The 16227-nt window shown below is 45.9% G+C and overlaps 4 protein-coding genes across 5 annotated transcripts in view; 3 read left to right on the top strand and 1 right to left on the bottom strand.

Moving 5' to 3' along the window:
- Window positions 1-424: 424 nt before the first annotated feature.
- ccdc62 (coiled-coil domain containing 62) lies at window positions 425-7384 on the bottom strand (the record flags this gene model as incomplete). The annotated part of the gene is made up of 12 exons (XM_084455063.1): window positions 7167-7384; window positions 6835-6924; window positions 6222-6411; window positions 5906-6072; window positions 5583-5684; window positions 5126-5297; window positions 4638-4739; window positions 4355-4443; window positions 3414-3514; window positions 1218-1329; window positions 729-962; window positions 425-541 (listed from the first exon to the last, which is right to left on the bottom strand). The coding sequence occupies exons 1-12, from the start codon at window positions 7308-7310 to the stop codon at window positions 425-427; spliced, it is 1620 nt and encodes a 539-aa protein (XP_084311189.1). The 5' UTR covers window positions 7311-7384.
- A 653-nt stretch (window positions 7385-8037) lies between these two features.
- On the top strand, window positions 8038-10787 carry denr (density-regulated protein). 2 transcript variants are annotated; one of them, XM_084449778.1, is made up of 8 exons: window positions 8038-8177; window positions 9048-9167; window positions 9312-9331; window positions 9449-9533; window positions 9745-9828; window positions 10004-10120; window positions 10233-10372; window positions 10478-10787. In XM_084449778.1, the coding sequence occupies exons 2-8, from the start codon at window positions 9062-9064 to the stop codon at window positions 10520-10522; spliced, it is 597 nt and encodes a 198-aa protein (XP_084305904.1). In that variant the 5' UTR covers window positions 8038-8177; window positions 9048-9061; the 3' UTR covers window positions 10523-10787. The 2 variants fall into 2 exon arrangements, with proteins under 2 accessions (XP_084305904.1, XP_084305903.1); XM_084449777.1 differs by having other exon boundaries at window positions 9449-9535; window positions 9738-9828.
- A 564-nt stretch (window positions 10788-11351) lies between these two features.
- Window positions 11352-12347, top strand: LOC311322934 (hydroxycarboxylic acid receptor 3-like; the record flags this gene model as incomplete). The annotated part of the gene is made up of 1 exon (XM_084455052.1): window positions 11352-12347. The coding sequence occupies one exon, from the start codon at window positions 11352-11354 to the stop codon at window positions 12345-12347; it is 996 nt and encodes a 331-aa protein (XP_084311178.1).
- Window positions 12348-14687: 2340 nt separating this feature from the next.
- clip1b (CAP-GLY domain containing linker protein 1b) overlaps window positions 14688-16227 on the top strand; it is a gene marked incomplete at its 5' end in the record, with an annotated part of 23338 nt that continues 21798 nt past the window's right edge. Inside the window, 3 exons of the mRNA XM_084455041.1 lie at window positions 14688-14775; window positions 15536-15928; window positions 16081-16202. Coding sequence (XP_084311167.1) covers window positions 14688-14775; window positions 15536-15928; window positions 16081-16202 — 603 coding nt within the window. The remainder of the gene's footprint in view (window positions 14776-15535; window positions 15929-16080; window positions 16203-16227) is intronic.

The raw sequence follows: 16227 nt of genomic DNA, 5'->3' as shown, positions 1-16227 counted from the left end.
GACAATAACAAAGAGCCTTTAATCGCCCCGTAGGACTGGTTAGATTAGCCCCAACTACAGCAGACACAGGTCTAAAATGACCAATGTATACTTTCTTTCTCAGATACATTTGGCAGTGAAAACAAAATACCAGTTTTGTTGAGACCCTTTAAATACCACAAATGCATTACAGTATCATTAGAGTATAAAAGTTACAAAGAATTGAAAACACTTGAAAACAAGTTGTAAATAATTAGCTGATATTCAGACTTGCAAGTCCTTCTTTGGTTTCCTGAGAGACAGTGTAGCTCATGGCCACGAGTGAGTATATGGTTGTGATGGGAAGAGGCTTCAACTCTCCCTCCTGGCATATGGGATCTCAGTTGATCTGGACATGGCTGGTTCTGACTAACTAGTGTCTTGTTTCATACAGAGAGGATAATCCTTAGTGTCCCTCGTCCCTGTGCCTCTCCAGGTGTTTCCAGGTGGATTCCCGCTCCAGCCCACTTGGCTCCTTGGTTTGGTTGAGGCCCTTACTGCCCCTGGGTGGACTTCTACTGCCCTGTTGTCAAAACAAAGGGAAGTTTAGTTTTCACACACCCAGAGAGATGACAGGAGTACCGTCAATCACTAGCATTTCTCACCCTTACCACACCCAACATTTAGAGGAGAGAGGATGATAGTAGAAGAGAGAGTAGAGAGAGTGAGGAACTATTGTAGCTAGGCCTTCAACAGCAGCATGCACATACTTGGTGTGTCTGAAAGGCTGGGTGATGGGGAGAGCCTTGACTGGCCTGGAGGTGGTGGTGGTGGTGGGAGGAGCCACTGCATCCGCCATCCCGACTGACGCCGAGACTAAGGACGGCGTCACAGTTGTGGGAGGGGCTAAGAGGTCGTAGGGTGGTGCGTTCCAGGCTGGCCGCCATCTGTCTGGTCTCATCCAGGAGACGCTGCAGGCGATTGGTGGAGCACCGCTGGTCACCCTGACAGGAGCAGGAACAAGAAACTCACACCTGGACACCGTCCCAGACCTGAGGAACCACAGTGACCTCTACAGAGGACTGAGCTTCAGAAATGCTCTGATTGGAATGGTGCCGATCTTTCCAGTTTTGGGGTGGAGTAGCGAGGCGGAAAGTGAACACAACTATGCAGAGCTACGTAGGAATGAAAACATCTGACAAACTTTGACTCGTGGTGTGCGGTTATCGACTTTAATCAAAAGCGGGGCTTTCTCTCACATCCTCTAGGTAGTCGGAGGTTGTCGGAGAGGCGGAGTCATTCGCCGGCCCAGGGCTCCTCCTTGTCCATGAGGAGGGGTCATCCAGGAAGATGCAGGTGAGATCATGCTGGCTGGGAGAGGAAGAGAGTCATAGTGAAGCAACGCCATTTTCTATGTAAGGGATAACATAGAAAAAGAAGAGCCCGACAGTGTTCAGAAGCCCGACAGTGTTCAGAAGTGTTCAGGTTTTGATAATCTCTGGATGGCCGTACGTTATCCCACTTATTACACGGCTACTTAGCAACAACATTAATACTAATAAGACTACACTTCCTTGTGCTTGGGCAATGGACGTTTCCAGAGATTAAACACTACAACAACCAAACGGTTATTGTTTAGAATGATCAAACTTTCAGACAACTTTCAACTGTCGCCCATAGACATATTATGCGTTGCCCTTAACAGCGGTGAATATTGCTTGTTGCCAGTGAATTATTTTAACGTGCGATTGTCCAATCAGAATCGAGTATTTAAGAGAGCCGTGTAATAGGACAACACATCTCCCCCTGGACACCCTGTTCCCCTTCCCTACCAGTTGCACACAGAGACGCGGGCTCGGGGACTGACCACCAGGACGGGGGAGTCCTCTGCCTCTGGTGCTCCGTTAAAGACGGCCAGGAGCCCCATCCCTGCCCCCGTCCCAGAGCCCGTCTCTGCCTCAGATGGGGGTCTGCTGGTGGGGTTCGCCTCGGCCTGGCCTCCAGCCTCCTCACTGGCACATCCGCAGCAGGGCCCCGACTCTCTCTCAGCTACACGGCTACAGATACAGGAGGTCGTCTCGGCCACGCTGCCGCAGCAGGAGCAGAAAGTGGTCTGTCCCTCCGTTATGCTGCTACCGCAACCACAGTTAGGCCACGCCTCTCCATCTGCCACACCCAGGCTACTACTGCACCCACAGGTGGTCGTCTCTGCTCTACTACTGCACCCACACCCGGGGGACTCTGCCCGTCCTGATAGAGAGGCGGGATTAGTGGTGACTCCGCCCTCAGTCTCCACGCTGCCGTCTCCCTCTGTGATTCTCACAAGCGTTCCCTGGCCGGTATAGTTTGAGGCGCGGCCTCTGAGACTCGTCTGTCCCGACGCGCGACCCCTGGGTCCTACAGCCCCGTGGTTATTCCCGCTGGCTCCGCTCTGACTCTTTCCCTGGCGGCTGTACGCAGCCGTACGGTCGCTAACGCGAACTTGTGCCCCTCTGTTGGATGATGCGCTGGTTCCGGCTACGCTACTGGGAGTCATGGACTCTGTTCTGTTCCGCCCTGGTGTTTCCTGATTGGTGCATTTCGACTCCTGATCGCGGAAGAGTTGTTTCGGTCGAGAAGAAGCCACGCTATTTCCTGAAACTGAGGGGAAGCAGCCGGTCACGGATTGGTCTGCTGATTTGCCCGGCGATCCCGTGGCGGGCGCTAGGATACAGGCGGCCATGCTGTCTTTACTCTCCCTGCCTTGGTTTCTCACAGAACCGTAGCTGGACTCGCTCCCAGTATTGACGCTGGTGCGATGGCGGTCCGTGCTGTTTTGGTTCCGTCTCTTTTCGCCTGTCGAATGGCTCCGTGATCTTGTGGGGCTTGTGGCGAGATCACTGGCTGCCATAGTTACATCTGTGAGGTCAGAGGTCGACCCGGACTCCCAGACACTCTCTGTTGTCAGGAAGGGGAAGGGAGGGGGTTGGTGGTCTGTGCTCCTGCTCATAGCCTGTCTGCGTGCGGTTCCTCGTCCTCTCTCTGTCCCCTGACTGGCCACAGACTCGGACACAGCGCTACCTCTGCAGCCACAGACACACAAGAGCAGCACAGTGTCTGAAACCATGACATGCCAGCACACGACCCCCCTCTTTCACTTTCTCTCTCATTCTCCCTCTCTCTCTCACACACACACACACGGCTACATCCACACACACACACACACACGGCTACATCCACACACACACACACACACACACACACACACACACACACACACACACACACACACACGGCTACATCCACACACACACAGCTACATCCACACACACACACACACACACACACACAGACACACACACACACGGCGACATCCACACACACCCTCTTAGTGCCATTCTATGTACACTCCCTCTGTGACGCGATGGAAACATTCCTTTTAAATATCTGAATAGAACCCCAGCAGCCTAGCCTACCTTCCCGGTGACCCCTGACCTTCCTTCTGTCTCAGGGCTTCATGGGCACTCTCCAGGTTCAGCTGCAACAGCTGCATATCATTCTGCCGCTTCGAACATACCTGGAACACACACACACGCATGCACGCACGCACACACACACACACACACGCACGCACGCACACACACACACACACACACACACACACACATTCATTCACACACACAGTTGTACTTATGATGTTATGTACATTTCATAATCTAGGATGAAATCACTATTCACAACGGCACTAATAGCTGATTAACAATTTAGGATGTGACTTACAGTGTATTACAATACAATTACATAGTTCACACCCAAAAACTGTGCCACAGGCATACTGTATGACTTGACACACCACAAGCCGACAGAGGAGAATGAGCCAAAGTCTCATAGGTATGCGGCAGAACCAGACTGGCAGCACAGCCCCACCCAGCCCAGAGCATTGTGGGTAAGCAGTGACAGGGAAATGCAGCTGTGTCCAATGAGCTGGGAGTTCTTATAATCACTCGTCCTTACAGTATCTTATCAGTGCTAATGAGTTCCTCATTCCAGTCTTAGGTACTCAGCTAGATTTAAAAAAAAAAAAAAAAAAAAAAAATGTAAGGGAAAAATTTTTTAAAGATATTTTTCGGCATTTGTCCTTTATGATAGGCTATAGGACAGTGTAGAGTGACAGGAAAGGTGGGAGAGAGAGGGGAGGATTATGCAGCATAGGGCCCAGGCCGGATTCGAACCTGGGCCGCTGCGATAAGGACTAGCCTTAATGTGGTATGCGCCTTAACCGATGAGCCACCGGGGCGCCCTCAGCTAGACATTTAAAGGTTCCCAAACTGGCAATTTACGATACTATCTGTTGCCTAGATCAGTATCATCCTAATCTTCTTATCCCATCCGATCGTTAGTGGATAAAGAGGCGCACCTGACGCAGGCAGTAGAGCTCTGACTCATCGCGCTCCTGCTTGGAGCGAGCCGACGCCAACCGCTCGTCCTTCCAGCTCTCTCTCTCGCCTGAGAGGAAAGATCACAGCAAACTGTTAGGGGGGAAATGATCAAGAGGCACCAGCCAGTCCTGTGTACAGGAACAATAGCGAGCAAATCCAGTAGAGGGCAGCAGAGGACATAGAGAAGGAGGATAATGGTGTCTCTCCAAACACTCCCACAACTGTTTGCCTCGTGCGTTGAGTGCTATGAACCTCCGGTACCTGCCGAGACCAGCTCCCTGCGCAGCACCTGGCTCTCCTGTTTGAGGCGGATGATCTCCTCTCTCTGAGCACTGCTCTCTGTCACCTGCTCCTGGAGTTCCTCTGCAACAGCACAATGCATCTTCTAAGGCCTTCACAATGTGGTGACTGTACAGTAGGACTAGTTTGGTATAGCAAAATAAGCTCTGTTATAAGGTTATCTTGAGATACAGTATTAGTGCTCACTGCTCATGGCACACCTAAGTACACAATGGATCTCTACAGGCAAAATATTGACATGGACCGTAGTATATGATCGTAATTAGCCTTATAATGCTAAATACCAAATTAGTCCAAACATAAAATGACGCGATACAGCACACACCAGACTTAGAAAAGCCTTTGTTTAATAAAAACAAAAACAATGTGTTTCGCTTGTTGCTTCCTCAGGTTCGCCAAAGTAGTCCTCTTTTAATCCACCTCAGAAGGATAAATCCTAGCGCCTGTACCTTTGAGACGAGTGCTGTCGTTTCTGGCCTCCCTGCGGTGTCGTCTGTGCTCCTGCGCCTCCCTCAGCAGACGAGTCTCCCGGGAACGGAGCTCCTTCAGAGACGCCTCGGACTCGCGCAGACGCCCCGACAGGTCCACGATGTGATTGGTGGCCTCCGTCACGTCTTTATCCTGACGGTACACAAAAGGATGTCATTCATCCTCACGAGTGCCCATTCGAGAAGACAATCAACGCGAGTCACACTCGGTACACAGGCAGATACAGTACATCATCACACGATGTGTTATAACGTGGTAATAACGTGCTAATATTTTATTTAACCTTTATTTAACCAGGTAAAGAAGCTTGAGCTCAAAGAGCTCTTTTTCGAGCAACACCTGACCAAAATGGCAGCATAAAACGCAACAACAAAAGACTACAATCAAAGACAAACCAGTATAATAAACGACATGTACCTTTAGTCTGAGCATGGATCTGAGCTCCTCCTCCCTAACCTGCAGAGAGCCCACCTGGACAGACAGCGACGTCACTGTGGCGGTCAGACTCTGGTTTCTCTCCTGAAGGGGGCAACAAAAACAACACTACTACCTGGTACTACAAAGTGGTGCTTTAGACACATTGACAGAAATTTATTTATTTATTTATTTATTTATTTATTTATTTATTTATTTATTTATTTATTTATTTGATTGATTGATTGATTGATTGATTGATTGATTGATTGATTGATTGATTGTAATAGTTTTTCAATAGACATTATATTAAATTGGGGCTTTACTTCTAGGTCCTGGCACTCTTGGCTGGAACTCTGCTGTTGCTTCCCCAGCTCGTGTAGCTGTTGCTGGGTAGAGTTCAGATCCCTGTGGCTTTCCTTCTCCCTGGACTCCACAATATGAACGTGCATAGTCAGTGCGCGGATCACCTCGGTACGCTTGTGCAGCTCATCTGAAAGACACACAGGGCACACAGCATGATTCACACAAGCAAAGCCTACAAACACAAATATACGCATACGCACACACACACACACACACACACACAAACAACACACTGTAACCACCAAATGATTCTCTCTACAGTTTCTGCTTCCTCACCCTCCAGCCGGGCACACCTCTGCTCCAGGGTGAGGACTCTCTGGCGGTCGTGCTCCCAGGCCTGGAGCTCTTTGTGGTGGGCAGCAGCCATGGTGTTGAGCTCCTGGTCCCGGTCCTTCAGCTCAGCCACCAGCAGCTGAAGCTCCCTCCTCTTTCTCTGGATGGTGGCAGCCTCCATTTCACCCAAAGTCTTATACAATCACACATATAAATCATTACCCACAGTTAATCAAGCGTTCTCCCCTGCGCGCGTGCATACACACACACACACTGGAAGGAATATCAGTCATAATATGCCATATAAATTACAAAGCAACTGTTCCTTTGTCTGGGTGAGTCTGATATGGGACTACAGTATTGAGAGAGGAGCGATACAGTACCTGAATAGTTTTTGCTACATTTTGCCAACCACTATCAGTGTGCTAGAATGTAGATGTCATGATATGTCATCATAATGGCAAAATCTTTTTGATGCAATAATGTAGCTATGATCATGTAGCTTTGATGTCTTTGTTTCAACATCACTACATTCTATTTTCCAGTAATAAAGGACAGCATATATGTTATGTGATGTACTTGGCGAATAAACCAAATTCTGTTTCCATTCTGTCACCTGGCTGTCCTGAGGGATGTGAACAGAAGTTGTTCTTGTAGTGAGGGCCGGGGGGCTGCTCATCTGTCTTGTCATCTTCGGTATCTCACTCTGAAATTAGATGGAGACAGGAGGGGTCAATGGGTCCAACACTGTTCTCAAAGAGAGTGACATCATGTCAGAATGTCATCTTTTACATGTCCTCTTTTTGTAGATCAGTCATAAATGAAAACAGTATCTAGGCAAGTCCCCTAATTAATGCAATGCTTTGGAACACTATACTTCATGAAGCATTATACTTCATAATTCATCTTGTGAGTTTGTCAAACTAACGTTATTAGTTTGTCGTATACCTTCTTCACGGGAGTGCTGTGCCAGGGATCAGATGGAGTAACTGAAACATATCTTCTGTTACCAGAAGGTAAAGAGCCCAGTGATGACTGTGATGGGTTTCCAGAGCTTCCATTTGGATTGAGTGTTCTTCGACCTTGGTCCATCTCATCTCTCTCAGATGTCTAGCTAGCTAGCTAGCTTCTGTGGCATGTATAGATCGACTACATGCCCAGCAAGCTAGTTAGCTAGCTAGCTAGATAGGATTTATATTAATTAGCCACTTGCCAAAACTAGCAGATAGCTAGAGCAAATTAGTATCAAACTGAATATTGGCGAGCTAGACTGTTAGCCAGCTAGGCAGGTAGCTATCTAGTGCTGCATCCCCAAAATAAATAATTCTGTAAGTAGAGTGAAAGGACAACGTAGGGGCCCCAAAGATTGTTGACAACAACTACTACTACTACTACTACCACTTTTAAATTTCGCTTAGTTAGCTAACAATAGGTGCATTCGTTTTGATGTAACTAGTCTCAGCGGACGAAGAGTGCAATACGCTTCGACGCCGCCGCACCGCCACTGGCAAACTGGTACACCGCGGAAAGATCCGGGCGTCGTAAACGAATTGAAAAACGGTGGTGTGGGCGCGGAGGAATGCCCCTCGTGTAACATTGTGATTAATCAATAAAAGCAATAACTTATCCACAACATTTGAATGTTATTCGATAGGGAAAATATTTTCTTGGTTGAACTAAACGTATAGTTTATGAAAAGTATAAGATATTATTATAATACGTAATAAATAAATGACCTATTCAGGCAACCATGTGAACATCTATTGTTTCTCAGACAGGACCCAGGGAAGTTCTTGTTCAGGACCTCAACCCAAATCAGGCTAAAGCAGAGAGGTGTGCTGTGCTCAAGCTGTTCTAACTCAGCCTTATTTCATTTAAACGATCAGCTAACTACAAGTTAACCTAATAATGCGTACGACTTTGTTAAACCCGCAACAATATTAAGGTCGTTTTTGAGGGGTATGTAACGTTAGTTACTTTTGTTGCCTTTTCATTAATGGACTTGGATATAGTGACAGCTTCAGCTTGCTGTGTTTCTTGATAACTAGCTAGCTACTGCGAGCCAGTCAGCTACAGCTAATGCGAGCCAGCCAACGCTAGTAGCGGCATTATTAGCAAGTTGGCTAGCTACCTAGCTAGCAAATGAATGAATGCAGCCTTGACTTTTCTGATTTTAGTTTTGGTGTTAGCTACACGTTATCTAGCTAGCGAATATTAAAAGTTAGCTAGTGTTGGCTAGCAATATAGATTCACCTGGCTATCTGTCATGTGTCCTTCCAAATATAGCTCTCTGAATGAAAGATTGCAGTGAAACATCCTTGCTTCGTATCATGACAACATTTTCTATTGCAGATTTGAAGATTTCATAGTTGGATTTCTAACTAATACAGACACTTCATGGCAGTTAAAGATAATTTCGCAGTACTGGTTTTCATACCATAACATATTCCATACAAGCAAATGGACTGGGCTCAGGGCGTTATGATGAGGCCCCGAAATATGATGACACATGCTTTAGCGGGCCTGTTTAATGTTCAGATTCAGAAAACGTTAGTGGGCATCAAATTTACATCCGATTAAATATAGTCTTTGACGTGGTCTCATTAAATAGACCACTAAAACATTAAAGCATAGAAAATAAGACAGGTTAAGAGCCATGACATAGTCTAGCCATGACTTTATGACAGGTGCAGCAGTGGTTGCTGTGATGTCATCATATTAGGATGCTGGATGAATGAGCCACACATAGGAACCTGTATCTGCTCTGCTTTAATAAATGCAATTCACATAATTACTTAAGTGCAACCTTTTTTATGCTTTCCGTTGTAGATAAATAATCTACCATGGCTACTACTGAGAACTCATTAACAGGCTCACCAGAAAACAGAGGGGATCATCATGGGCCTCACTCAGATGCAAAGTACCCATTGAAAGTCCTCTACTGTGGAGGTGAGTAGGGATGTTCAGTCAAGTCTTTACTTCCTACCAGTGGTTATCTCTGCAGCCAATTTTACAGCAGTCTGTTATGTAGTCTGTTCTGTTTGTATTCATATAGCCTAACTGTAGGTCTATGGTTCTCCCTTTCTTCTGCAGTGTGCTCCTTGCCAACAGAGGTAGGTCCTCACACCTGATATTTTACCTCAATCTCTGATCTTATTATAGAATTGAAAGGGTCAATGTCTTGGTCATTGTATGTGTTGTTTGAATGGCTTTTCCTCCTGTGTTCACAGTACTGTGAGTACATGCCTGAGCCAGCCAAATGCAGGCAGTGGCTGGAGAAGAATTTCCCAGATGTGTTTGCCCGGATGAGTCTTGGTGAGTTACATTTGACAGTCCATCTTCCTAAAAAGGTTCAGAATTTATACGTGCCTGATATTTAAAATAACTTTGAGGGCCAGTCAGATGTGGAACAACCGATGACGCATTAGGGTTTCGTGATAAGTCTAGGGTTTGTTGAAAGGCCATAGCAATGATGAATAAGGCTGTACTAAATACCCCATTCTCTTCACTCCTACTGGTCCGACAGGGAACACTCCCAAACAGGATACTGGCGTACTTGGAGAGGTGCCCCTTGTAGGCGAGGAGGAAGAAAAGAAGAAGCAGAAGAGAGGTCTGTTTAAAATCGTATCTATTGGCCTAATTTCTCAATCTGGCATATTTGCAGTCATGATCTCTAAAGCCCTTTGTGACGTTGCATGTTGTTGTGAGAATAGGCTATATAAATACGATTTGATTTGAAAAATCAGAGGTCCTCCTGATGTGTATAATGACGCATTATTTTACAGGTGGCAGAGGTCAGATTAAACAGAAAAAGAAGACCGTTCCCCAGAAAGTCACGATAGCGAAAATCCCACGCGCCAAGAAGAAATACGTCACACGAGTGTGTGGCCTGGCTACCTTTGGTAAGTCTCACTGCATCATCTACACTCTTTTGATATTTCAAGCTCATGGGAACAAGACCAGTCGTCTTGCTGGTTTGGCCTCTATAACGTTTTGAGTCGGTGTGCCCTACAGATATTGACCTTAAAGAGGCTCAGAGATTCTTTGCCCAGAAGTTCTCCTGCGGAGCCTCCGTCACAGCGGAGGATGAAATAATCATTCAGGGAGATTTTACAGATGACATCATCGATGTTATTCAAGAAAAGTGGCCTGAGGTGAGTCAGAGTACTAGTCTGAATATTCCACCGTTTCACAGCACACAGAACAGCCAGACGTTCTCTTACACAAATTCTAAACGTCTCCATCACATCTCATTGTAGGTGGATGATGACAGCATTGATGACCTGGGAGAAGTCAAGAAGTGAAGACCCAAACATGCACTTTTACTGAAATGGATGCGACATGTAACAACAACTTGGCCAAATGTACACATTAACATTAAAAGGAGTCGTTTTATATCTATTTTATTTACTGTATAGAAACTGTGGACTTGGCCACTCCCTTGGCATTTTCAGTTCTCGATAGCTGCTTTCTCTTGGTTGCCAAAGGTCTGGTATGATGTGAATTTCTCCCAAATGCATTTCACTCAAGCAAACTGTAGTAGGGTAATAAATTTCGGTCTCCTTTGCTCGTTCACTCATAAGTCCCACTTTTGTACTTCTTAAGCACCTCAGTGTTCAATTTGCATATTCATGCTGTTTCCTGTAGGTTAGACATAATTCCATGTACGTTCAACACAATTTGTCTCACTCTCACAGGGATGAAATCTTCCCTCTACATTTTGTGTGGTTCATGATAAAGATTCAGAAGATAATTTTAATTTCAATAGGGTATAACCTTTTCCTGGAATTTTAAATGTTTTTGAGGACCCTTGGATCCCACTTACAGTATGTACCCATTTGGCCTTTATCCTCAGTTTTATAACAATGCTCCTATAAGAAGTAGTGTATACATTTATTGCAATATTCCCATGGGCAGATCCAACCCACAAGAGATAAGGCAGGCTAAGCAAATTTGCACAACTGGTTATCTTGTCTTTTTAATTATGTTGCGTTGGAACTTGTGTTTGCATGAGCGGCAGCAATAAAACTCAGCTGTTCGGGATCCTGGAAAGCCATATCGGTGTTGACCCCCTTTAGAGCATCACACTGGAGTGGAAGGGTTCACAGGTTTATTTGATATTAGATTTTAGAGATGGAAAACCTTACAGATAAATGCTGCGTCTTTGAGTCTCTCATCCTGGACCAGGTTCTGCCTCCCATCCTGATTCTGGAGTTCATATTTGGGCTCATAGGGAATTTTATAGCTGTGTGGATGTTCATTTTCTACATAGATTCCTGGAAGCCGAACTCGGTCTACCTAACTCACCTGGCTGTAGCAGACATCGTTGTACTCTTCTGCCTGCCTTTTAGGGCTGACTACTACAGCCGTGGTAAAGACTGGATCTACGGCGACATCCCATGTCGGCTTCTGATGTTTCTCCTGGCATCAAACAGAGCTGCAGGGATCGTCTTCCTCACAGCTGTGGCGGTCGACCGCTACTTCAAGATTGTGCACCCATTAAACCGAATTAACCGCATGGGCCTGAATTACGCCCTCTGGGTGTGCCTCGGACTGTGGGGTCTGATCATCGCCTTGACTGGGTACGTGCTGGGCTCCAAGCATTTATTCATCAACGACAACCGGACAGAGTGTGAGAGCTTCAGGATCTGTGTGGATTTCAGTCCCCTTTCTGCCTGGCACAATGCCTTCTATGTCATCCAGTTCTTTCTGCCTGCCCTCATTGTCATTTTCTGTACAATCTGCATTACATGGCAGCTGAGGAACAAGACAATAGACACTGGGGGGAAGATCAAAAGGGCTTGTCAGTTTGTTCTGGTCGTGGCGCTGGTCTTCATTATCTGTTTCTTACCCAGCACACTGTCACGTATCACTGTGTTGGTATTCCAGTTGTGGTATGATGACTGCCAGTACTTCAAAGAGGCTAACCTGGCCTTCTACACCTCAGTGTGTTTTACATACTTCAACAGTGTCCTCAACCCCATTGTGTACTATTTCTCCAGCCCTGCATTCAGTGTACATTTAAGGAACGGTGTGAACAAACTGCTGGGGAGAAAAGTGGAGGATGGACAGGTGGTGCCAGGCATCAGTCCCTACAGTGTGTCAGCAGAGATGGAATCTGTCACCTGATTATCACAGGTACAATGACTTTGGCCATGTTCAACTGCTGGACCTCAACATGAAGATGAGGGAATTATGATTCCAGTAGGTTCACTCCTCTGATTAATCTGTAGAGGAGGGACTGTTGTTGAAAGTCTCCTCAATGTTGTCGTTATAGCATGTAAAGTACAATATAATTAAAAGGTAAAGATTAGTTAATTTAGTTAATATAATAGTTAATATACTGTAGACCTTTTTAACCTTTTGTGTATTCTTCTCAATCTCCTGTATCTATGACCATGCATGTTCAATTAAAGCAATCTAAATTATCATTTCAATCAGCAATTATTATGAGATTGTGAGAAGTGCAAGTTTATATCGAGGCAAGCCAACTTTTTATATATTTTACACATTTATTACACATTTATTACACATTTATATATATATATATATATATATATATATATATATATATATATATATATATATATATATAAGCACATTCTAAATCATGATCGGATGAAAACATACATTTAAACTTTTCTGTGTAGGCTACACTTTAAAAATGCCGATCAATGAATTCAGTCAATTAAATCAATTGAGAGAGAAAAGTTCACAGACTAGAGACGTATAGGGTGACGTCACTGGGCTGCCTGCTATGGGAAGGGCGGCACGAAGGAAAAACTAACGGGGCTGGGTTTGGGCGTAATGTAGGCTACCTTTACCAGTCGACCAAACCAAACAAGACATATTCGCCAACGTACAGGTAAGCAGCCTATATGTAGCTATTTACTTTATGCATATAATTCACTTGGTTCTCTGTCTTAATACCTGGTAGCCTATTTTATTTGCTAATCTGTGGCCGCGGTACTCGCTCGCCAAATGAATTCCTACAGGGAGCGCGCTAGGAAGAGGTTCAGACTAATCTCTGGAACCGAAATAGTCCAATTAATCTTCCACGTTCACATAGAACGTAATGTGCCCAACTGTATCTTACACAAAACGTAGCCTACATGTGAAAATATAATTTATTATATTCCCAAATGTGCGTCTGATTTATTTGATGTAGGCTAATTCGCTATAGGCTTCCTGCAAATAGACGAGCCAACTGTCGCCACAGTTACTCTCCAAGTGATGATATTATAGGGCGTTTTTGTTTACTTCTATAGCCTATGTCTGATAGAAATTGAAACGAATATCTACTGAATGTCTACAGATTGTTTCTAATCATTTTGTGCTTCTGCTGCCTGCTTGCTTGCCTCGAGAGCTAAGTTACATCATGGGCATCATTGAGCATCAGACACTATGACACACCTCTGCTTTGGCAAAGCAAACGTCCTTATACCTACCATATATGTCCATGACAGCGAGGTTCGGTCAACTCATAAATGTATTGGTTGTTCGTTGACATTGAGAGAAATCAGATTGTTCTGATAACTAGTAACTAGTAATACTGTATTTGACAGCATCATGTTTGGTCGCATTGTTTTGGTCTGGCAGGTGACTCCCTCCCACCCGCCTGGGCGTGGGAGGAGCCTACCGAACCACGTCATCACTGTCAAATCCGTCTGGCTCAAGTCTCAGGAGCATGCCAATGGTTGACACTGAATTTGGGTTATTAAGAAACTCTAAACTAAAAGAACGTCAGTATTTAAATGTTTTATGTAGACTATATACCTTTAAAATGCTAACCTAAATGAATATGTTTACTATCAGGTGTCTTCAGTTTATTTCTGTTTGGGGCTAAACTACATTTGGACTTTCTATTCTGTTTTAGTTCATGCATGCATATCAGAACCAATTTTGTCATGGCCTTTTCCAGCTATACATATTCTACACATTGTTACAATCACAGTGGTATGAAGTTCCGATTTCAGAATTGGTTGAATTGTACTACGATGAATCGGCCTAATCATAACTGTGGGAGTGTTCTGGAATGTCTCGACTTCCTGTTTGTCTATAACTGACTCTCATTCTCTTTCCCTACCTCCCTCTCTCCCTCCTCCTACTCTCTCTTAGAACACGTCCCTAATGCATAAATATTACATAACCATCTCACAAGAACATCTGTTACATTGTTTCAGAGACGATCAATACAGACTGAGATAGGGCCGTGGTAAACAAGCTGTTTAGATAGTCGGTCTAGCCACGGTCTATGGAAGTGTATTCTTGATGCTATATTCTACAGAGTCGGCACAGAACTAGGCTACTTAACTAGACTCGATAGAATGAAATTATTTGGGCATTGAATTCGAATTCAGTTCAGCTCTATTCTCAGTTAGGTGGAGTTAGGTGGGTGGTGGGAAGGCCTATCTCCCCACCCTGATCAGGCTCAGCCCTCACCGTCACAGCCAGGACAGAGAAGGGACCATGAGCACAGGCAAGCCCAGCGGACTCAAACCCCCCAGCAAGATAGGCAGGCCTGCTGGGGTGCCGACCAGGACCTCGCCCTCCTCTGGTAAGAGCTTGCATACAGGTGGCGTGTATTTTTCTTAACACTGTACATGAATCATCGATCATAACATTCTCATTATCTGTGTTATTCAAATGTGTTTTACAGCATATGTGGTGTATAGTCGGTTTATTAGAGTTTATAAAGTCCTGAGACATTGTATTGTCCACAAAGATAATAAAGTACTCAGACCTAATCTCCAATCGAAGGTAATCCAGTGTATGATGTGCACAGCTGTCCAAATCCTTCCCAGCCGTTAAACTCAAAGTCAGACACAGTTGGTACTGTAGGTAGGTAGGTACTTTATCAAGTATAAATCAAGTAAGTATGCCATGCTGGTACTGTACATGTACATGTCCTGTCCATAGAGCCATAGAGCTGATAAGAAGGACCTCCGGAAGAGCTCTGTTGAGCACCGTGGCAGGACTGGTCTGTGACTGAAGGTGCTCCTCTGCCTGACCAGAGTGTCATGTAGCGGGGTGGGAGACATTCGACACGGTCAGCAGTTTGGCCAACATGCTTCTCTCCACCGCCACTTTCACAGAGTCCAGACTGACACCAAGGACAGGGCCCGCCCCCCAGGATAGGGCCCGCCCCCCCCCCGATCAATTTGTCCACCCTGTTGTAGCGTCCGCTGTTTTGGTTCCTAAGACATCGTAGGACACCACCTATAGCGAGGGGGCATGAAAAAAAAAGCAGGTACACAAAAAGCAAGTGGCTGATGGTTAATTGGCTCTATTTAGTCAAACATTGTTTCTTTCCACAGCCACTCCAAAGCCAATCCCTCCAGAGAAACAAGCCTCTCCTGGTGGCGTCACCTCCCCCACCCAGGAAGGAGCCGGGGACTTTCAGCTGGGGGAGAGGGTCTGGGTCAACGGGAACAAGCCCGGCTATGTGCAGTTCGTGGGGGGTACGCAGTTCGCCCCCGGCCAGTGGGCGGGCATCGTGCTGGACGAGTCCATCGGGAAGAATGACGGGTCTGTGGCGGGGGTGAGGTATTTCCAGTGCGAGGACGGGAGGGGGATATTTACGCGCCCCTCCAAGTTATCCAAAAGCGCGCTGCCCGAGAAGGAGGCCAACGGAGGGCGGGCCAGCCCGGCGCCGGAGGCTTCGGGCCTGGCCGACACCGCCGCTGAGCCTGGGACGGCTTCTTCCCCTGGTACAGTTTACTTGTCAGGAACCAGGATTCATCTCAATAATGAATATTGAAAATGAAAAAAAAACAGAACATCAGAAAATCCCAGAAATAGAAAGAGAAATCTTAAGTTCCTTTTGTTTTAGCCCAGGGCACGACGAACGCTGCCAACTCAGGCACCGGCATAAAGACCCCGCTGACCCGGACCCTGACCGCCAGCGAGTCGGTGTCCAACCTGTCTGAGACAGACTCGGCCAAGAAGAGCAGGAGAGAGCTCAGGCTGGGAGACCGTGTGCTGGTTAGTCGCCCAGTCCCAATTCCTT

The sequence above is a fragment of the Borostomias antarcticus genome (assembly GCF_949987555.1).
Source record: "Borostomias antarcticus genome assembly, chromosome: 2".
Classification (NCBI taxonomy): domain Eukaryota; kingdom Metazoa; phylum Chordata; class Actinopteri; order Stomiiformes; family Stomiidae; genus Borostomias; species Borostomias antarcticus.
The sequence above is the reverse complement of the archived record's forward strand: the minus strand, read 5'-3'. Positions and strand labels throughout refer to the sequence as shown.

Excerpts from the sequence above, each read along its gene's own strand:
- denr (XM_084449777.1), top strand. The coding sequence starts at position 9,062 with ATGGCTACTACTGAGAACTCATTAACAGGCTCACCAGAAAACAGAGGG. Across the intron at positions 9,168-9,311 it reads GAAAGTCCTCTACTGTGGAG|TGTGCTCCTTGCCAACAGAG; the intron begins GTGAGTAGGGAT and ends TTTCTTCTGCAG. Across the intron at positions 10,121-10,232 it reads GTGTGGCCTGGCTACCTTTG|ATATTGACCTTAAAGAGGCT; the intron begins GTAAGTCTCACT and ends TGTGCCCTACAG.